The sequence below is a fragment of the Prinia subflava genome, chromosome 8 (assembly GCF_021018805.1).
Source record: "Prinia subflava isolate CZ2003 ecotype Zambia chromosome 8, Cam_Psub_1.2, whole genome shotgun sequence".
Classification (NCBI taxonomy): Eukaryota; Metazoa; Chordata; class Aves; order Passeriformes; family Cisticolidae; genus Prinia; species Prinia subflava.
In genome coordinates this window covers 13,738,374-13,760,704 of record NC_086254.1, presented here as the reverse complement: position 1 = coordinate 13,760,704, position 22,331 = coordinate 13,738,374, and the positions used below count along the sequence as shown (strand labels likewise).

At 42.8% G+C, this 22,331-nt stretch overlaps 1 protein-coding gene across 3 annotated transcripts in view; it reads left to right on the top strand.

Moving 5' to 3' along the window:
* Positions 1-21,887, top strand: part of ARHGEF18 (Rho/Rac guanine nucleotide exchange factor 18) — a 51,183-nt gene extending 29,296 nt beyond the window's left edge. For all 3 annotated transcript variants that reach the window (XM_063403217.1, XM_063403220.1, XM_063403219.1), the window contains 19 exons: positions 1,209-1,353; positions 2,107-2,219; positions 2,415-2,555; positions 3,001-3,251; positions 3,947-4,072; positions 5,262-5,379; positions 6,143-6,391; positions 7,215-7,291; positions 9,108-9,286; positions 9,671-9,762; positions 10,072-10,260; positions 10,905-11,036; positions 12,003-12,115; positions 12,509-12,565; positions 13,068-13,115; positions 13,671-14,138; positions 14,847-15,171; positions 16,859-16,981; positions 17,073-21,887. In XM_063403217.1, the coding sequence (XP_063259287.1) occupies positions 1,209-1,353; positions 2,107-2,219; positions 2,415-2,555; positions 3,001-3,251; positions 3,947-4,072; positions 5,262-5,379; positions 6,143-6,391; positions 7,215-7,291; positions 9,108-9,286; positions 9,671-9,762; positions 10,072-10,260; positions 10,905-11,036; positions 12,003-12,115; positions 12,509-12,565; positions 13,068-13,115; positions 13,671-14,138; positions 14,847-15,171; positions 16,859-16,981; positions 17,073-17,233 (3,107 nt within the window). In that variant the 3' untranslated portion in view covers positions 17,234-21,887. The remainder of the gene's footprint in view (positions 1-1,208; positions 1,354-2,106; positions 2,220-2,414; positions 2,556-3,000; positions 3,252-3,946; positions 4,073-5,261; positions 5,380-6,142; positions 6,392-7,214; positions 7,292-9,107; positions 9,287-9,670; positions 9,763-10,071; positions 10,261-10,904; positions 11,037-12,002; positions 12,116-12,508; positions 12,566-13,067; positions 13,116-13,670; positions 14,139-14,846; positions 15,172-16,858; positions 16,982-17,072) is intronic.
* Positions 21,888-22,331: the final 444 nt, after the last annotated feature.

The following is a 22,331-nucleotide window of genomic DNA, read 5'->3' as shown; positions in this document are numbered from 1 at the left end:
CAAATACCTTGATTTAACTGTGCCTCACTGAACAAGGCAGAAGTGGGAGAGAGAATTATTAGTGAAGGTACACTAAGGAGGGCAGGCTGAAAAAGGGGAACTTTAGGGCTGGGTGGACACCAGTGTTTTTAGCAGAAAAGTGATGCATAAACCTTGTCTGGGAACTGGAGACCCCCTTGAATTCCCACAGCAGCAGCCCCCTGGCCATGGGGCTGGGAGAGGAGCTGGGTCTGTCCCTGCAGTGACAGAGCCCTGGGATCCGTGAGATCCCACTCCCATGTCCTTAAAAGCTCTTTGAAAAAGAGCAGCTACAGCCCTTGTCAGGGATCAATTCTAAAGATTGCCTGGCTGAGTCTTCATCTTTGACTTCCCTGAAGTTCCTTTTTTAAAAGGATATATTTTGTCTCCTGTTCCTTATCATTTATTACAGACATTAGTGCTAAATAATTGTATCCATTTTTTATAAGTCTATTACAGGCTTCCACGTATTGTGTAATAGTGATTAAAGTTTCAAATATCTTTCCAGTTCACAGTCTGTCTAGATTTAAAAAGCATTAAAAAGCTGCAGTATTAAAATTAAATTTAGCTCTGGTATCTATTATGTGCAGTGTGTGTGCATGCAGATATAAATCGCTGTGAGCAATAAACGTTGCAAGGAGCTTGTGAGTTTTTTTTCCTGTGATCTCTGATTTTTCTTGTTTGCCATGAAATGTTCTATGCCCTTATACGGTGGGGTGTGAATAATTGTGTGTAGGTTCTGGTGTTTTACTAAAGGAGAAGATACTTTGCAATTTCCACACTAAATGGGCACAGTAGGGACCAATTTCCTGCACTTCAGACCTGCTGATTTAGCCAATACAGTAAGTTAAGTGGCAGCTTTACATTTCTAGAAGGATCACAGGTAGTATAAAAACAGAGCATCTCTGGGGCCACTTTACTGTGCCAGGTCTGAGGGCAGCCAGTGGTGAGCATGGGGAATACAAATTCAAAAAGCAGCGGCAGAAGCAATGCGATTCCAGCTCACCCCGAGCTGTCTTTTTGTGGTTCCTTTTCAAGAAAATGGAATGAGAATGTTTTTTTGGACAACGAGCTCCTGACATCCAAGATCCTGTCAGTTCTCCGTCCGCATTCCGAGCGAGGGCTGAGAGCAGGCGAGCTGCAGTGCACGCCTCATTTTCTGAGTACCAATTCCATTTTTGCCTCTTTAGCCACTTCTCTGAAGGAGCAGCCCCGAAGTCTCCTCCTGGGAGCGGATGGCACCCCAGCTCTGTCCCGGAACCTCGGGATGACTATCGCCCAAAGAGGACATTCCCAGCCTTCACTGAACACTGCTGGAGCTGTTAATAAATTTGGGTGAGTAAAAATGCTTTTCTTCTAATCCACTGGTTTCAGCTGTTCCCCACCTCCCCGGTGTGAAGAGAAAAATGAGAACTCATGCCGTGTTTTCAACCTCAGAAGAGTTTTATTGAGCTTTTAATTCTGCAAGATTTTTCCCTGAACAATGCTTTTTTTTTTTCCTTTTTGTCTTTAGTCCCTGTGTCCTGTGTCACAAAAGATATTGTATAAAATATTGCAGTATCTGAGTGTTTCTGTCTAGAGTATGGTTTTCATGGGTGTATTTGTCTTGAGAACTGCTGTGAAATTCAGTGATCTCGTCTGAGTTCAGCTGTTCTAGGTTGGGCTGGTGCTGACTGGTGTAGGAGGCAGCAGTGTTTTAAATTGCTAAATACCTTCATTAAAATAGTAGGCAAACTCAAGGCTATCTGCTGTTTTAAGTAGCTATTTACTTTTGATGTGCCCCAGTTATCCTCCCTTCCCAGTGAAAGTGCCCTTTGTACTCTGAACTGGCTGTGGCTTGTCACCAGGTGATGTCCTTGTAAACTGTCATACCAGAAGTTACAAGCTTTGCTCATGCTGCTCTAATTAAACTGCAGAATTTCAGTGCTGGAGTTGCTAAGTTGATTTAACTGTTTAAAGAGCACAGTGATATCTTATTTATTTATTGTAAGATAATTGCACCATAGTTTAGGAAAGATGCTTGTTAAAGAAATTGGATTTTTTTTTTTTAATTTTAATTGTTCTGGTCTAATTTCTTTGGCCATTTAGGCTAATTTCAGGAGACATGGATGAAGGGGATTCAGGCTTTATAAAATTTAAGCAGACTTCAGATGACGTTGTCTCGCTTGCACCTTCAACAGCAGACTCCATTTTTCTGGAAGGTATGGAATTTCTGTGCTTTTCAGGAGTGTTATGCAACTTCTCCCATGGGTTTAAAGTAGCATCGAGGTGTTTTTGCTCTTGTTATTGTTACTCATGGTAAAGAGGGATATGGTGAGAAGCAATTTAATAATGATTGAAATCGAATCATATTTAATTATAATAATTTAATAATAATTGAAATGCTTTTGGTCTAGATGCATATTCTGTGTCCCTCCGGAGTGAAATAGAAACAGATGCTCATGAGTTTGAGGCAGAGTCTTGGAGTGTTGCAGTGGAACAGCCTTATGCAAAAAGGCAAAGGAAAGACGTTATAAAAAGGCAAGATGTAATTTATGGTAAGAGTATTTGTTATTCTTTAAACTTTTTCTATTTCATAGTGCCACTCTTGTGAAACAAAGCAGAAATCGTTTTTGTTGGTTCCCATTTTGATTTGTGCTTGAAAGCTAAAACTGAGTGACGGTTTTTGAGTCTGTTACCTGTGTTAATGTGTGTAATTCCTTGTGTGAATGCCTTTAAGCATCCCATGGGTTTCAGCAGGGCTCTGTAAACAGCAAAGCCCGGCTGTACAATGAGGGAACAGCTCCACTGGCACTGGGAGATGTCCTTAAATAAGTAGGGTCAGTCACTGCTGGGTTGGGACATTAGCAAGGCAAATTTAAGAGCTTCACATGAGTGATGCAAAGACTGTAGTGAAGAAGATCGTGGCTTTCAGAGCCTGCTCTTATGTCTCACAGCATATAAACGACTTTTGATTTTATTTCTGTATTTCCCCTCGCCCAGAACTAATGCAGACTGAAATGCACCATGTTAGGACACTGAAAATAATGCTGAAGGTGTACTCCAAAGCCATGAGAGAGGAGCTGCAGTTCTCAAATGCAGTCATCAACAAGCTCTTTCCCTGTGTGGATGAGCTGCTGGAGATGCACGGGCAATTCCTGCTCCAGCTGAAGGAGAGAAGAAAGGAATCCTTGGAAGAAGGCAGTGACCGAAATTACATAATCCAGAACATTGGAGACCTCTTGGTAAAACAGGTGTGAATTAAATCCTACCAATGATGTTGACACTATAAACCTTCTAAAAAGCTGCCTGTGAGGGTAAAGTTATGTGATGCAAAGATTGATTTCATCCTGAGTTTATGGTTCTCTTCCCAGTTAATATGGGAGCATGACTGCCAGGAATATATCTAGTCACAAACAACATGAAGTGGTCATTAAATGTTCCCTGGACATGCACATATGCTGTGGCATATGTGACTTGTTTGGTTCTATTTTTCATCTATTCCAAGAGTAAAGTAACATAGTCCTAGTGTCCATTCCAAACTTGGCTCTCCTTCAGATAAAGCCAAACTTTGTTCTAATCTTTCACAAATACAGTCAGGATCCTGTGAACTCATGGCAGCTTTAGCACCATTCTAGCATGGAGTGGATGCAACTATTTTATCCATTTTTTTCTGCCCTTCAACTTTTACAGTTCACAGACTTTTTAAGTGCAGGGGTCCAGAAATCCTTTTGAGAAATTCTCATAATTACAACCATCATTAAATATTTGGCTGTCTTGTGGTATTCTAAGCCCTCACATGTCACACTGCATAAATGTCTCATTTCTGGTACAGGAGAAATTGCAATATAGGAGAAATGTCTCAGAAACCATGTTAAACTTGGGGTTTATAGTGGAGGTAGGTTTACTCTGAATGATTCATGTCTTTTATTTTTCTATTTCCAATTAGTTTTCAGGTGAAAATGGGGAGAGAATGAAAGAAAAATATGGTGTGTTCTGTTGTGGACACAATGAAGCTGTTAGCCATTACAAAGACCTGTTCCAAAGCAATAAGAAGTTCCAAAACTTAATAAAGGTAAACAATAACCAGAAGTCTCCTTTTCTGACTATGCAAAATATACTTCACTGATTTGGGCTTTGTTTTGTACTTGAAGATCCCTCAAACGTTAATGAGCAGGGTTAGAGGCATATTCTCATTATTTGGTGGGTTGTGAGCTTCTTGTATTTTAGACCATTTGAGCTATTTGGAGACAAAACCACAATTAGCAAGTGCTGCATTTGTGGCAGGCTCTTGAGAGCACCTAGGACTGGAGAGCAGAGTATTTGTTCTATTCAGGGCTCTGTCCTGCTGTGTGGCCATCAGGGTAAATCGGTTTCTTAATAAATTAAATCAATGATAAATGATGTTGATGAGCTGCTATAGAAAAAGCAGGGACAGATTTTGCTCACGCCATCATCTTTCCAAACCCAGGAGATTGGGTACAGGGTGGTTGGCTGCACACTCTAACGTGCAGTTAATAGCAAGGGCTGAAGAGACATGGCCCAAGTGGAAGCTGTAACCTGAATCTCAGATGGCTTTGCAGAGGCCTAAATATTCTCATTTTCCAGTCACCAGTAAGTGATACTGTGTGAACTTTCCAGCACAGCTCTGTACTTACAGCTTGTCTTAGCCAGGCACCTTTAAAGTGAGAGCCCTTCACTTCCAAGGAGCTAAATAAGTGACCAGAGTTTTAAAACATGGAGCTTCAGTCCTTGAAGAGAAAGATCTTGGTACTGTGGTCTCCTGCTGGTGCTTTACAGTCCTCCCTTTCTAAACAGGAATGTGTTTCTGTAGGTCAGGCTATTGGGGAGCATACAGTGGTGAAGTAAACACTTAATTTCTTCATTATTGATCTGATTTGACTGGTAGGTGGCTGGGTGTAGTTTTAAAACCACAGAACTTTCCTATGTATTTAAGGTCTGACCCTGTTATAAAGGGTGATCAGTTAGCAACAGGCAGTCAGGGAGTTCAGATTTGGAAGTTTTCCTGATTGACTCCACATTTAGTTAATAGTAGTTGAAAACAATACTTAAGATATTTTCCAGTAATAAAGGCAATTTTTTGAATGCTCTCAGGAGTTTTGCTTTAGTAGAAGAGTGCAGCTAATTTCATGGTGCTGTGTCTAATGTGCAGAGGTATTTTGGGGCAGAAACCATGTGAACGGAGAGGGAGTTGGAGCAGCACCATGCACAGTGGGTGTGACAAGGTTTGTCCTGTTTTCTAGAAAATTGGGAACTGTTCCATCGTGAGGAGGTTGGGTGTTCAGGAGTGCATCCTCCTGGTCACCCAGCGCATCACCAAGTACCCGGTCCTGGTGGAACGCATCATTCAGAACACGGAAGGTGGGGATGCGTCCCAGAAGCCTCACACTTTGTCACTTGGTCCATTTTCTGCCCTGTTTTGCATGTTTTTACCTCAGACAGGCTGTTAGCTGCTTTCTCACTTCTCTGTTGGCTGGTGATGCCAGATCAGTCTCAGCTTAGAGTGTCAAGAGAATCACAGACTGCTTTGGGTTGGAAGGGACTTTAGAGTTCATCTCATTCCACCCCTGCCATGGCAGGGACACCTCCCACTGTCCCAGGCTGCGCCAAGCCCTGTCCAGCCTGGCCTTGGGCACTGCCAGGGACCCAGGGCAGCCACAGCTGCTCTGGGCACCCTGTGCCAGGGCCTGCCCACCCTCACAGTGGGGAATTCCTTTCCAATATCCCATCTAGCCCTCTCCTTCTTCAGCTTAAAGCCATTCCCCCTTGTCCTGTCACTCCAGGCCCTTGTTAAACAGTCTCTCTCCATCTTTCCTGTAGGCTCCCTTCAGGCCACACTTAGATCACTCTGAAATTTCTCTTCTCCAGGTTGAACAATCCCAATTCTCCCAGCCTCTCCTCAGAGGAGAAGAGCAGCATTTAAAGTCTGCAACCACGAATCCATAGCTGTTAAACCTGTTGGTTCATTAGCTTTTTAGAGCTTTAGGTTATTATATTTTATTTTTAAACTTAAGCTCTTAAAAAATACTGTTAGATGTTATAGAACCCTTATGCTAAAATACATTTGGATGGCTGATGTATTCTGGAATTGAAGACATGGCTGACTGCTTCTCTTTTCCCTTAGCTGGAACCAGAGATTACGAAGAGCTGACCCAGGCCCTTGGTTTAATTAAGGACACCATCACCCACGTAGATGCCATGGTAAACGAGTGCGAGAAGGGGCAGCGCCTCAAGGAGATCATGCACAAAATGGAGCTGAAATCATCTGGGAAATGCAAGAATGGGCTTTTGTTCAGGAAGGATGACATGGGCCAGAGGCGGCTGCTCCTGGATGGGATGCTGTACTGGAAAGCTGCATCAGGGCGGCTCAAAGGTACAGCACCAGCAAGGGCAAAAACACAACTGGGAAACAAGATTTATGTTAGGTTTTTTTTTTCGTAGCTGTTTATTACTGATCGATTGGGTATAAAATAAGATGACAATAACCTGCTTGTTTAATAGGATATTGGAGGAAATAGCACTTGTTCTATTCTTGGCTTGTCCAATAAGCATCTCTGTAATGGTGCATGATAAGTTCCTTATGCTGTTTGCTTATTATCTGGCTGATCTGCTTCCCAATTCAAGAGGGAAGTCTTCAGGTGGATGACAAAGCTTTGAGTCATCCTGACTTAGTCTCCTGTGGAAAGGCATTATCTTGTGCGAGCTCTGCTTCACACTTTGCAAAACCTGTGTCGTGTCAGCCGCATGACACTTAATTCTGCATTTGCCAGAAAATCAAAGCAGTGGCCATCAGGGAATATTTGAGCAGCTTCATTGCTCAAGTGTTCAAGGAGAAGCTTCAGTGGCACAGAAAGTGCAGCCAGGAGTAGGTGGGACCCTGAATGGCTGCAGTTCCAGAAGGATCTGCTGTTGAGAGGGACACGTTCCCTCTGTAGGGCTGGAGTCCATGTGTAGGATGTCTGTGTGGGTGTTCTCCAGCTTTAAATGAGCTCTGTTTAAATCAGCTGCTTCTGCGTGGTGCAGCCTGGCTGGGGACAGCCCAAGTGGAAGGCAGTAACAAACCCAATATTGCAAATGATGACATAGTATTCCCTGGCCTGCAGGAAATACAACTTAAGTGATTTTTGAGTCTGGACTGGTCTTTCTGCTTTAAAATATTACTTTCTTTCCTTTTTTTGTCTCTTTTGTTACTGTAGATATTCTGGCAGTCCTGCTCACTGATGTACTGTTGCTCTTACAAGAAAAGGACCAAAAATACACATTTGCATCTGTGGTAAGTATTATTCTCTTTATTTAACACATGCACTTAGAGGACTTATGAAAGTGACAGTAACTACAGAAGAAACACAATTAGGGATGTTAGATACTTGTTATAGGAGGTTTAGAAAGAAAATTAAGTAAATAAATCAGCCATGTATTATGGAATCACTTTTTCTGAAGCAGTTCTGGTACTTGTTGAATCCTTTCCCCACTCTCCCAGTGCAAAATGTATTTCCTTGCATTGGCCAGTTGTAGCTGCCACATCTCCCATGGTTTTCACTGCTTCTCTTCTTGTGCTGTGACTTCCACTGAACTTGTTAGGCTGAGATTTTGTACCAGTCATGGACATTGCACATGCTAGAACTGTACTTTGAAAAACACTTGCAAATCAATCCTGCTTCTGTTTAGTGTGCAGGGAGAGAATCTGCCATCTCAGACATGGTAACTGTGGTCATAGTGCCCTGAGATTCCCTAGGGGCAGAGAACTTTCCTGAAATACGTGGAATAAGCACTAAATACAGATGTTATTACTGCAGCACTCCAGAACATTCAGTCAATTCACTTGCTTTTCTAGGGCATTTCCACAGGTGTCCTCAAAGAAGTGAATTTGTACATTTTGTCCTCATCTAGTTCACTGATGGCTGTTGTAGAACCTGTAACAGAGAAACTCTTTTATGTAATTGTTTTCTTGGATGTATTTTTTTTGAGACATTAACATTAGAGCTGAATTCTAATGGCAAAAGCTATTTTGGTGACCTCAGGGCTGTACAAACAACTGCTTTTCAAATTACCCTTCTCCTAATGCACAGAACAGGGTGCTGTGTGGTGGATTTTTTTCCCTTCTGGAAACGTGCTCTACACTTAGTCTGACCAATTTTTTTCATCTTTGTATGTATACAGTTCATTTGAAATTTAATATCACTTCTCCATAAATAAATCAAGTGAGGGAGCAAATGGATCTGCTCAGTGATTCTGTTTTTCCAGTGCCCTCTGTTTGTGGCTGGAGTTGCAGTACAGCTGCTCAGAGAAGCTGGCAGAGGCTGCTGTTCCTGGTGTTTGCTTCACAGTTCAGTTCTAGATTATTCTGGGAGGCTTCAGCAGTCACAAAGAGCTGCTTTATCCTGGGAAGGAACTTTCTAGGCTGCATATGTTGGAGCTGTGCTGTAGGAAGCCTAGACAGGTTTTTAGTAACTAATATCCCTCCTGTAAATGTGTTTTCACTGCAAAGGCTGGCAGCTAATCCAGTTAATCCTCATTATACAATACACTACCTGTCACCTGGTATCATTATCAGGGCCTGACACCCTCTAACACCTCTGTTTTATTTCTTTTGTAGTCAGCATAAAACCTCTAACACTTGTCTTGTTCTCTCCTTTCACTTCACAATGTGTGAAATCAAATTTTTTTTTCTTTTTCAAATTTTGGGTTTGCCCCCTTTTGAACAAAAATTTTTGAGCCTGTTCTTGACTTCTGGGACTCAGTGGGAATCTTTAAATTGACACAGGCTTTGATGTTCAATCAGGTATCAAGACCTCTTGTTTTTGACATGTACATTCTTCATTCCATGTTTTCATTGGTGGTAGAAAAATGACAACATTAAAAGTGTCGTGTGAAAAGGTCAGAGTTATCGCATGATGTTACAGTTCCTGGTGGCTCTGGATAAATAGGAAATAAATAATAAACAAGGGGATTTAAATATTAAATAAATAATAATATAAATATTATACATATATTAATATTTAAATAATAAATAAATAGGGGCAGCTAGGAAACACAATTCCTAAAGAACACATATAATGTATTGCAATAAATGGTATTTTATTTTACAGGACTCTAAGCCACCAGTTATCTCGCTGCAAAAGTTGATTGTGAGAGAGGTAGCTAATGAGGAAAAGGCAATGTTCTTAATTAGTGCTTCCTTAAAAGGACCAGAAATGTATGAAATTCACACCAGCTCCAAAGAGGAGAGGAATTCGTGGATGGCACACATCCGCAGGGCTGTGGAGAGGTAAGGGAGGAGGGAAAGCAGGAGGGACTGATTTCTTGCTTATCTTCTCTTCACAGCACTAACAGATATAAATTTATCTTTAAAATCCATTTGACTCTCCCTAAACTTTCTTTATAAGACTTCAGTGAGCAGTATTGTTTGTGTTCATTGGGAAGAAACCACTGATAAAAATGAAATAAAAACTAGTCAAAGACTTTATCCTGCTTTTATTTAAAAAAAAAAGGCTCACTGATGTCAGATGCACAACAGGGTTTTGGAAAAGGGAGGAAGATTGACACCCAGGATAAACCACAACTGAGGCAAAAGCTTCAGGTTGAATCCTGAGATGGTTTTAAATTATCTCACATGCAAATCAAACTTAAATCTGTCTTTCCCTTTGGACAGCTGTCCTGATGAGGAAGGAGGAACTTTTAATGAACCTGAAGCAGAGAGGAGGCTGGCTGAAGCAAGAGCTGCAAAGTTAAAAGATCTTCAAGGTAATGACTTAGTTATATATTCCACAAGCTGCTTCTCAGCATTATTTGTGATTTATGGCTGTCTCATTCTTTATCAAGATATGATCAAGCTTCTCCTTCATAAGTCTTTCAAGGTGGTGTAAGATTCTGTAGAAATAGTGGCTAAAGAAGTCTAATAAGCTTTGTCTGCTCCATAAGTTTTCTCCTTAACTGTTAATTATATCTCTGCATTTGATGCTCTGGCCATAAAATGAATGATAATCTCCCAAATTGAACACGGTTCTGTGACAGCCACAAGGAAGGCAGGACTGAATTTGTTTGTTCCTTCAGAGCGTTTGAACATGAAAGATGACCTGATTCTGCAAAGTCTCACTGAGAAGCAACAGATTTATCTGGAAATGGCTGAGGTGAATGGCTTTGAAGACCATTCCCAAGGATCCCGGGCCAGGCTGCTTCTTCGGGGGGATATCTCAGAGAATCTGCAAGGAGAGGCCATTCTGAAGTCTGCAGTGAGCGAAGGTGAATGGAATGTGGGAATGTGTGGGCATTCACACGGGTGCTGGGGTGGGGATAAACACCCAGGATCTAAGTACAGGCCCTGAAAATCATCCTCTAATAACATAATGCTTTTATGTAACACGGTTCAGACTTCCTCGTTCTCAGAACCTATCTGCAGGAAAGGTGGAGTGGTTTTAGGAGGGAGACCTGCACAGCTTGGATTGGTTTATTTTTAAGGATCAACCAGTGGAATCTTAGGATGAGTCTGTTCAGAAAGGGTAACAGAGTGCTCTAATAATACACAGTCATGAAATGTAATATTATAGGAGGGTTATCTATTAAAAACAGCCTGTCTAAAGATAGTCTGTTTAGAAAGAAAATAAGCCCAAACCCAAACATAGTTTCTATTAAAAAAAAAAAGAAAATACAAACACTCAAGGCTTGATAATCTTAACTTGCAGTTAAGGAAGAGCTCATCTTCATATGAAGAACCTGTCATGCAGAGCTACTCACAAAGGAAAAGTCATCTGTACTGCAGGACATCTCAGACTGCCTGAACTTTTAGTGGGCTTGATGGTTAAAATGGTTTTTTAGACTCATTAGCATGATAATTTGCATTGCTGCATAGACATGGCTCTTTACATGACATGTTCTCTCTTCCCCAGCTGAAAATCTCCAGGACTTTATCTTCACTCACTTTGGCAGTGCCTCCTGTCAGCGTGAGGATGGCTCAGGACTCCCCCGGCGAGCAGAGACCTTCGGAGGATATGACAGCAGTCCCTCAATTTCAAGTAAAAGTAAGAAAGGGAACATTAAGCATTTTTTTGATCTTTTTTTTTACTGTGATTGCTGTACAGAGAATAAGAACAAGGAATTGAGGCTGTCATATAAGGAAGCTGCACCAGGCTCTAAAAAGGAGGATCAGAGCATTTCCAGCATGTTGGATCTTCTGCTCCTGATACCGACACTAGAGAGCAGAGTAGGGCTCTCAGTGATATGCTGAGGGCATTACTTTAACACATTCTTTATAATTACCACAGTTCCACACAAAGCTTTTAATTTTGTTAAAAAAAATAAGCTTGGCTTGAAAATATAGAAAATTTGAGTTCAACTGTCTGCTTTCATTATGTCATGAACATTTTTTTCATGAGTCACTAGAGGTTTGCTGAGTCCTTAGATAATATAAATTGTCCCTTTGACACAGATGATTTATCAGTTAATTAATGAAACTAGAGGAAAGACCAGATACTATTTATCTTCATTTTTGCTTCATACATTAATTGAAAAAGCAAATGGCTCTTATTTCACTGGTTGTTAATCTCTAGAAGACTTTCTGATGTCTGGAAGGCTCCATACATCTGTCACACACTTTTTACAAGAAGAGATCCATCTCCTCATACCTCCTTCCACACTCACAGTGGTGCTGCTGTGACTGCAATCTTCCTGCTGAGCAGTATGCCATGTCATGAACTTGCAGTTCTGGGAGCTGATTATTTTCATGCAGACACTGTGGTTGCTTCACTTAAAATAGTGTAACGTAATTTGAACTTACCCTCCCTATTTATCTTAACCTGGTCTTCTCAAGTTTTGAAACTTTTTTGAGCAGCTCTGTGTGTCACTGTTGCCTGATGTTCCACGTGGGATCAGCATGGAGAAGCCATGCAGCTGCATTTTGGTTCAAAGTCACCATGGTTTCCTGCTTGCTCTGGCACTCACTGAGTTATCCCAGGCCCTGTGCTCCTCACACTCCTCTCCTGTTGCAGGCAGGAAGAACAGTGGTGGTGAGCAGAGGCAGTGGGACTGGAGAGGCCCTGCACTGAGCTCAGATGTACAACTCCATGACCCATCTTCTGATGCAGAGGAAGGATCTCAAACTGTATGTTGGCCTTATGAGCTATTTAAATTATTTTGCTTGTGTTCCTCATCATGATAGTGGTGCAGAACAAATCTCACAAAGTTAAAAGTTGTCATAGTGGCAGGCTGGACTTGGAACAGCTTTGTCTGTAAAATTACTTGACTCCATTTAGGCTGTTTTGTGGGGTGACTTGGTAGCTCAGCACTTGAGAGGCAAGAAAATTCAGTTTTCCATTTGCTTGTTTGATGCTGTACCATTAACTCAGGCTTTCATCACCACACTGCTGTTTTAGCTTGGCTTAAGAATTCAGTATTTTTGTTGTATGTCCTTCAGTGCATGGGAGCAATCCCAGCCTTTTCTGGCAGTGCCCAACAAATGTCCCTAGCACAAATGTTGGTTTTGTCTCCCTTACAGAGTGATGGGACAAGGCTGGATGACAGCAGTGGTTTTCAGCCCACCGTAGAGTCTCAGGTATGTTATTTCTGCTGCTAGGAAATCCAATGGCAAATAGCCATAGCATAATAATAGCATGTAAAATCAACCCCAAACCACCTCCAAAACTCAATGTTTGTAATGTCTGTGGAACCCAGCACATTAACAGCTCACTGGGCAAACTTGCCTCTGAATCCCTGTGAGGTCTGTACCTGTGCAGTGATTCAGTGCTGGGGCATGGGAGGAAGTGATGGTTAAATAGTTCAGCTGAAGAGAAGATGATGAGGGCTTCTCCAAGGAATCCCAGGGAGATTTGCTGGGCACTGATTCACATCTGCACAAGGATAATAAACTGAAATTCCTTGTGCCTGCATATTGGCTTTTGCTATGCTAGAGTACTCTGGTGGCCATGCTTCCATTGTGTGTGTTTTTGTACAGATACCATGGATTATTTTCGCTGCTTAAAAATATTTTTTTAAAAATCTAAGGCCTCAAAACCGAGCTCTGCTGAAGTGCCTAATGTTTTTTTCCTCCTCTTCAGCTTGTCCAAAGGATACAGACGCTGTTACAGTTGCTCTTCAGTCTTCAGGTAAACCATTTTTTGCCATCCAAGAGATTTGTTAGGCACCAAATGTAATAAAAATTATGCAGATGTGGAGAGGATCTACTTTGAAAATATCCCCTAAAGCTGGAATGAAGTGCAGGACCTGAGACTCAAGGAAACTGTGCCTGGTGTTTTGGAGGAAGTGTTAGAACTGTTGTCTTAAGTAATTATTTCCTTTTTCCTGCTCACTTAATTGTTTTCCTGCTTTGAGCTCTATCTCCTCTCTGTGCTCATTGTTCATACACGTGTGTATGAGTTGTTTTCACTGGTACCTTGTAATCAGCAATCTTTTGACTGTTTTGATTCAGGGTAACAATTCTAGGTGCAAGAAATGTCCAATTTGACACACATAAACATAATTTATTTGCTTGGCCATCTCCAATGTCATGTCAGTCACCATAGGCTGTACCAGCTGGAATTAAGATATGCTGTGGAAGAAAAAGACTCTTTGAACTCAAATGATAGATGCTGTTGTCTCCTGTTTAGCTGTGCACGTTTTTTGACCCTGGGTGCCTGATGCTGGACTTTTCTCCCCTCCAGGCTGTGATTTCTCAGCAGGACAGCTACATTGAGGTGCAGCGAGCCACCATGGCAGACCGGGAGAAGCAGTACCGGCTGCAGTCCACCCGAGGGAATCTGCTGCTGGAGCAGGAGAAGCAGAGGAACTTTGAAAAGCAGAGGGAAGAACTGATGAATGTCCAGAAGCTGCAGAGCCAGCTGAAGCTGGAGCAGCAGCGCCTGGAGCGGGAGAGGAGCCGGCAGCAGAGGGAATTCGAGCTGACGGACGCGCGGCAGCAGGAGCGCGCGGAGGAGCAGCGGCGGCAGCAGGAGAGGCTGAGCCAGGAGAGGGAAGAGCTGGAGAGGCAGAGGGAGGCCTATCAGCACGACCTGGAGAGGCTGCGGGAGGCCCAGAGGGCTGTGGAGAAGGAGAAGGAGCGCCTGGATCAGCTAAAGAAGCTGAAGAAGCAGAACACGGTGTCAGGCACCTTCTCCCCGGAAATGGGCCAGGTGAGGGGTTGGTTTTCTCAGTTTTATTCCTAATAACCCCCTGGTTTCTGCATGAAGGTTGCACTTGCTGCAGCACCAACCTGTCACAGCCTTTCACTGGGCTCCTTGAACCATCACCTGAAGTAGCTGGTGATGGCTATGCTCAGAGAGATCAGAGCTTGGCAGTTTCCTAGTGTCTGTGAAGTTCCACCCAGATATCTGGCAATGAGAATATTCAGAAATGGAGAAAACGTTATTTTCAACTGTGTTGAAAATACTCCTGACTGAGTAGTTTTCAAATTCAGGAACTGTCCTATTGCAGGCAAGCAATGGCAGAAGCTGTGCTACATCAACAGCATTTAGTACAGTTGATTTCTAAAAACATTTCTTGTGTTTTAAGTAGAAATTTGGAGGTCTGGTTAAATTGGTTCATTGAACCTTTCTGAAAGTCCTGCTTTCTCTCTGCTCTGTCATCACCCCATGCAGTCTGCTCTTTCCTAGGTGCACTGCTGAGCAGTTTGGAGCTGCTGAGGTTCTTTTCAGTGTGCAAGGACCTACACTCTTGCTCTTTCTTCTATTCCCCAGGAACCTTTAGGCTTTGTCTGCCCTGTTGTGCTTTGCACTAGGAGGTGCTTTGTGCTGCCTGGGCTGGGGGTGGCCTCTCCTCCTTGTGCTGGAGAGGCTGAAAACCCCCATTTAACTTAAGAACACCTTTTTTTCCTCTTGCAGAGCCAGATGATCAGTCATTCCATCAGCTTCAACGGAGAAGGGCTGGAACCATCTGCAGCTGGCTCCAAATCCTCGGTGAGGGTGAGCTCGGTGGCGGGGCTGGAGTACCTGGAGCGGCCGGAGCTGGCGCGCAGGGACAGCGCCACGCTGGAGACGCGGCCCTCGCTGAAGAACGAGGTGCCAATCCATCTCCTGAGTGCAACCAACCAGATCCAGAAACCAGCTGCAGTCCAGCAGCAGATCCCCACCAAACTGGCCACCTTCACCAAAGGAAGCAAGGAGAAGGGTGGCAAGAACAAAGCATCTCATCGGACGGACAGTTCAGGTATGTGTGATTTTAAATCTGCTTAAATGCGTTTCTGATCTCCACCAGGATCACAGGGAGACAGAACCCTGCACTTAAACCTCTGTATGAAACCCAGAAATTAATATGCTACAAGTTATTGGTGTGTTTGTGGCAATTGAAATCTCTCAACCTCCTAAAATCCTGTTAGGAGTTCCATGTCTGTATTATTTAAATTGGAAGTGTAACCCAAAGGGATAATGTTGAAAATGGAGTTATGTTCCAGCAAACAGAATGGTGGTGGGAGGTTTTAAACCTGAATGTAAAATCTTCTTGTCTAACTGTATTGTTAAAGAAAAAGAGCAAAACCAAAACCAAACAAAAAAGCTTTTGTGCATGTGTAAAATGTTTTGAGGCTGGCTTAGCCTTTTCTTGCTGTCTGTCCAGAGTTGTAGTTACATTGAATGTCGTGCTTTTCTTAGCGCCAGTCAGTCATTAAATACAGATCTCCAGGCCAAAACTGAGATGCTGTGTGTGTTGTAGATTTGAAAGGGGCTAATTTTGTCACAAATAGAAGCAAGTAAAAATGCAGTCACCCTGTCCTGGTGTAATTTCTGCTTCTAACTGCTGGGTACTGGAGTAGCGATCTTTGCCAATGACAGACACACTAAAAACCATTTTATCTCTACCACTTAAAGTAGCCCCACTGCCAGCTTAGGGGAATGGCCTGTAATTTTAAGTTATAAAATTATCTCTTTTGCATTGTGCCATAATAAGATTTGGCAAGTTTTTCTATCACTCTGCACTGCTACAGAGGACTCGGGGCCAAACCTGACAGACAGAGCAGGAGGAGTGGCTTTGGCACATTGCAGAAACATCTGTCTCTGTCCTGCATAAAGTTTAGTGCCTTTGCTTATTTTGCACATAAATGAAGCCTGTATCCTCTTACCCTGCACACCACATGGTGGTAATATAAAGTTCTAATGCCACATCTCCCCAGTTTATTTTTAATAGCTCTTACATAATGGTCTCTGCAGTGCAAATGGACTTAATGGTGTTTTTCTGTAATTTATATGAAAGGTAGAAACCACAAATATATTGGTCTCTATTCTCTTGTGAGCATTAGTGGGCTTCATGCTTGTTATGCCCATGTGTAGATCTTAGAATAAAATGGAACAAAACTTTCTGTACCAGAGGCAAAACGCTGTATATTGAATTTGGGTTTCGTGACATGTAAGGAATGTGTACTGGAAGAGAGAAGTTCTTTAGATCCAGAATAGCCATTTCATGAACTGCTTTCATTGTTGAAACTAAGAAACTGAGAGGCTGTAAGAGCAGAATCAGTGGGCAGTGCTGCTGAGCAGCTGTGAGACAGATGGAGAGCACAGACAAAAGTTCATCACAGCTCTGTGTGTTACAAGTAGCACAAATGGCCATTTGCTATTTGAATTCTACAGACAAAGATTTTTTTTCCTCTCTGCTGTGCTTGACAGTACTGAGTTTTAAATCAGAAATTGTCAGGGTCTGCCAGTAACTGAACTAGAAGTTTCAAGGAAAAGTATTCATAGTTTAAACAGCTGAAGAGATAATATAAGTAGGACCAGCTCTGTGTGGTTTTGCATCTTTCTGGGGTGTGTAGAAGTGTCAGTACAGTGCCCCCAGCATGAAGCAGTGACATTTGTGAAGTGCTGCTCACCTCAAATACTGATTTCTGAAATGTTTTCCTCAGCCTCTGTTGATCAGAAGCAGCTGCTTCCCCCCAGGCTTGCTGGACGAGAGGAGGCAGTGCTGAGGGGCAGGCGCTCAGCGAGCCCATCCCTCCCGAGCAGCCAGAGCTCTGCATTCCAGCCAGGTATGCCTTGGCCAACCTGCCTGCCCAGGGAGTGCCTCAGGCTGTCTCTGCAGTGTCACAAATCTTTCTTCTTCTGTTTTATTCCCCCTAGAACTGTATGGCCCTACAGAAGCTCAGCCAGAAGCACTTTCATCTGCCTCAGCGACCCTCTTCAAGCCCAGTAACGTTCAGGTTCAGCCCCTGGTGCCCTCTCAGCCCAGTCTGTTGAATGTGCAAGATGATACCAGCAAAGAAGATGTCATTTTCTTCTAACTGAAGAAGAAAAGGGATTTATTTGAAGATGAATCACTTGACACACTGTTTCAAGAACTCAGGCCCCAGTGTGCACCGTGATGGAGACCCCACATGGATGTCTTCTGATCCCTGCCCAGTTACTACAAGCAAGGAGCAGACCAGGATGATTGTCCTGCTTTTTTGGCTTCTCTGCCAGCAGCTCAGAATGAGGGCACAGTAGTAACAATTTGCTTTTAAATTCTCCAGTGTATTGACACATGGCATGGCTATATCAATTCAGAGCATGTTAAAATTCTGATATTTATTGTAATGTGCTCTTTTTGGAGAATGTAACTGTTCATGGGCACCATCTTATAAATTGTTATCGGTGATGTTGAACCACCCAGATTTTTATGTAAAAAGTTTTAGTAGTAGGCCCCAAAATGGCTGCAAATTTTTAAATCTGTTTTCCCAGGTCAGTAATGGGTTGTGTGTTGGTAAGCAGGTGACAGCAAGCCAGTCCCCTCCCAGCCAGGTGTGCCAGTGGCACAAGCCCTGTGGCCAGGTACAGTGGAAGAGAAGGTAAGGTGAGCTTCTGACAGCATCTGCAAGGGGCAGGAGCTCCACCTGATTGTGGAGGAGAAGGGTTGGACGTGTGAGAATTCCCAATGATGATGAAGAGTTGGACTGAATGCACATTTCATTGGCCACCAGCGTCACTGGGACCCTGTGTCCCTGTTGGGGACAGCAGTGCAGGGTCCCAGGCAAACTCATCAGTTGGTTCTGAATGAATTTAGAGACTTGGATTTTGTTCTTTGTTGAAGACATGTCTAGGAAGAGTTCAAATGCAGTAATTTATTGTCTTGTTTAATCCTGTTTTCTTCATCCTTTGTTTGTTTGTTAATTTGTTGGGACTTTACTCCCAGTACCAGAAGATATCAAAGCTGCTGTTACTGCAGAGACTTCTCTGCAGCATCATGTTAGGAATGAAGGGAATAAGAACTGTTTGGTTTTAGAATTAAAAATAATTATGCTAAAAAAATACTCTTAGCTAAACCTGTGTTTAGCTGCTTTCAGCTAAACCAGCTTTGATACCTCTTGTGAAATGGGTCAGTTCTTGATCATGCAGTGCTGGTGACATTAAGTGTTCTGCAGAAAAGGCATTATTTCCCTTTGTAGTAATTTGCACAGTCGTTTTGTGTTGTGTTTTTCACTCTGTGTCTCGGATTCTTTTCCCACCCTCACCCAAGGATGTGTGTTCTGGTGTGTGTTGAATGTGACTGGTCAGATAATGATGCACAGGAGAGATTGTTTAGGGGTATTGTTACAGATTTAAAGGAATCAGGATCTCAAATCTTGGATTAATACTTTCAGGACATGATTGATAATAGATTTTTATATATATCTTTAACTGATTTAAAGTGATTTTAGCAGCAGTGGATGGAAGGCCTGGTCAGTTCTCCATCCAGTCTCATGGCAATGGATCCAGTGGTGTTTGCCAGTCTCCTCAAATCACTGAGTTGTCCCTGTGATTAGGCCCTGTGTGATGTTAGTGATTCTTTAGGCTGTAACTTCTCTTTGCTTGAGAACTTTAAAGTTCTATTCTATTTCAGTAGTTACAGTGCAAGAAACTTCAACTTTCAGCAGGAAACAGCAGCAGTTTATATTTTCAAGTGGTGATAATTTGGGTTATTGCCTTCAGACAAGGAATTTACTGGATTTACTGGTCAGGGGAAAGATAAGCTACAAAATACTGAGCAAATTCTTAGGGACAAGCACACCAGCTGGAACAGTTCTTGCATTTAAGGGTCTTTTTCTTAGCTGAGTGGTGCTGAGTGAGAGGAAACTCCAAACTGTGGCTCCTTACCAGACTGGGGATGCTCCCCCAGCCCCCAGCAAACACACTTGGCTTTAATACCACAGGACTGCTTGGTAAATCAGCAGCACTGCAGAGCCTGGAGTGATTGTCAGCAGGAAACACAGTGGGGCTGTTCCACTGTTGATTTGGTGTTGTTGGGATACCATGTCTTTGGTGATTAGAACAGAGTTCCTCTCCATATTCACTTTTTGCTTTCCAAAAAGTTAGTTTGGAATGGAGGGGAACTCTTAAAATGAGTGTAACTCCTGATCCATGCAGCAGTGTGGGATCCAGCAGCTCTGTGGGACTGGCACTGATTTTTCCACTGGGTGATGTGCAGACTCCAGTCCCCTCTGGTCCCCTGGAAGCACACAGGGAATCAGCAGGAATGCACAGGATGTTCTGTTCTTCACGCTGTGGTTTGGGCCACTCCTAGTGAAAACTCAATGCCTCCATTGCCTTAAATTACCAGGTTTTTAGGAGTTTTAGCCCAAAGCTAAGTTGCATCAGTGGAGTCAAAAAGGGATGCCAGTTTTGGTGCTTGGAAGCAATTTTTGGAAGCATTTATTTAGGTTTATTTTGTGCCTGTACTAAAGTGTGGGAGGGAGTGTTGGAAAGGCTGGAGCAGCTCATTGGCTGCTTTCTTCTGTGCAATGGGCAAATTTCAATATAGGACAGTGACATGTGGAACATTAAGTCTGCAGTGAGGTCCCATTTATTTTAATGTTTTAACTCAAATGTAACTTTTTTAATACTTCTTGACAGCAGTGCTTGAAATAAGTTTTGGCTGATAACAAATGGACCCAGGCCAGCTGTTGGTTCAAACTCGAGAAGCTCCTTGGAATATGGGTCTTCAATCTGTAATGAGAAATGACCTTAGAAGTCATTCTCTGTCCTCAGTGCACATCTGGCTGCAGCTGCCTTTATGAAACCCTGAGCAGAAATTGTGTCTTCTGTCACTTGGGTCATCCTGGAGAAGATTTTGGGATTAGCAGGTGCTGTGATACCTCATTGCTACCACAGTGTGGGCAGGGAATCCTCAGAAGGCTGAGGGAAGGAAGTGAATTATTTTCTTTTAATGAATATGACTTTCTTTAAATGAATCATGAGTCTGTTCACTTGTGCAAAACTGAATCTGTGAAATTGTTAACAAATCACTCCAGCTGAGTGAACTGGTTTTAGACTCTACACTCAAATCTTGTTCCTAGAAAAAGAACTCTTCTAGGTAAATTAGTTTGCAAAGTACTGCTGTGTCCTGGCTAAGTAACCTGCTATTGATTCTGAGTCACATCCTTCCTATTAGACTTCTTGATCACTTCAGATAAAACTTTCCTTTTTAAGTGATTTCTGAGGATTAGACAGTTCAAACTTCTGTGCCTCCCAGGTGCCTTTTGGCTTCTTTCTGAGCTGGGGTGTGGAGGAAATGCCAGCACGAGCTTTGAACTGCCACCATGTTTGCTTGGTGTCCCAGCCTTAAAATTATCAGCATGTTTGTCCTTCAATATTGTGGTGTTGCTATGTAGAGGCTGTTTCTATGGCTCTGATTTCAATTTAACTCTGGTGTTAGGGAGGCTTCCTCTTCCTCTTCCCACCTGGAATGTGGAGGTCCCGTGTTCGGGCTGAGGATGCCTCCGTGGCCACTAGTGCTGAGCACAGCTGCCCTGTGTGTGTTGTGGATGCTTCCCTGTTTTTACCTGTGCTGTCTGTGGATTGTAGCTGTGGCATGTCCCACGAATTGAGGCCGCTGATCATCCCCCAGCGTGAGGCAGAAGAATTGGTGTTCCTAGAGACGCTTGCTCATCCAGGTACTCGCCTTCCTGCACAGCTAGGAGTCATTCTAAATAATTTGCAGGCAGTTTTGTCCTTCTGAGTAGTGGTCAGATGATTCTGCATTCATGGAACTTGGTGTTTGTCATTTGCATTTACAATGAGAGTCAAAACTTAAACTAGGAAAGGGTTAAAAATACTTAACTTTGTTTTACTTCTAACTCTGCGGAATGGGAGCTGAGGCTCCCCGGTGCTGCTCAGTGGAGTCCCTATGTGTTGTGCCCCCCATGCAAGGGAGTTTGGAGATTTTGTTGTCTTCCCCAGCAGTTCTCACATTTACCAGGAAACAGATCTGCATGCCAGGTTACACAAGTGCTGTAGGCAAAGCAAAGCCTTTCTCCTGCTCTCTCTTCGAGACCAGACCCAACATCTCCGTAACCACTGGCGACTTCTTCACCCACCATCAGCACGTTCCTCTTCATGTGTGCGAGCTCTGGTTCATAACATTTGTGCCATGTTTATAAATCAGTTTTTTATATTTTTGTACTGAAAGAAATTGGAGCACTTTAGAAAAGTTGATTTCAAATTCCATTTCTGTCTGTAGCCGGAAGGAGATCTCTCATGGGTGTAGATCCTGTTGGTGTAACTGCGTGCATCTCACTCAGAGCTGTGAACTCTCTTGGCTCTCTTTAGTCTTAGGTCTGGTTTCTAGGCCCACCTTGCACTGTAAAGATTTAATAAATAATCATGGTCCATGGTTAAATTGACCATTTTGTTGGGGAAGAGTTTGGTTTTGTTTTTTTCGTTAGGGTGTAAACATTGTAAATATTTCCTTTATGTTGATACTGCAGTAGCAACATCTTTGTAGTCTTTATTTTATTTGTAAAGTTGATGGTTAAATGTTAATATTCTGTTGAATTGTGCACTCATGATTAATTGTAAACATGATATTAGCACACCAAATGATGATTTTTACAATGATTGCAATGTTTCTCCACTGAAGGATTTCAGAGCTGCAATAGGACTGAAACCAACTTCTAGCAATAAAAAAAAAGAACATTTAAAAACTGTCTGCCTTTATATCTATATAATTATTTATTGTTTTCTGTTTGAATGAAGATCAAAGCAGCTGCCACTTCTCATTTTCTACCCTGGACAGAAATAATGTGCCACAGGAACAAAACTGTGACGCTTTTCTGAAGGAGAGGACGGAGCATAGGAGGTGTTCAGTGCAGAACATGAAAAGCTGCAGCCCTTGGCAGTGAGGTGAACACCTGAGGGAAAGATCAGCTGCTCCAAACATCTGAGCCCTGCTGGTGAGAGAGAGAGCTGGCTTTAGCCGCTTCCATTAGCGTGGAGGTGCTTTGCATGGTGCCAGCCTGAGACATGCCTGGCTCTGTCCCAGGCAGTATCGGTTCCCACTTGGAACAAGGATAACAAAAATAGAAACTTTCTCCCTGGTGCTCGTGCCAGTTTGGCAGCCCTGGCTGCCAGCACCATCCCATAGCCTCT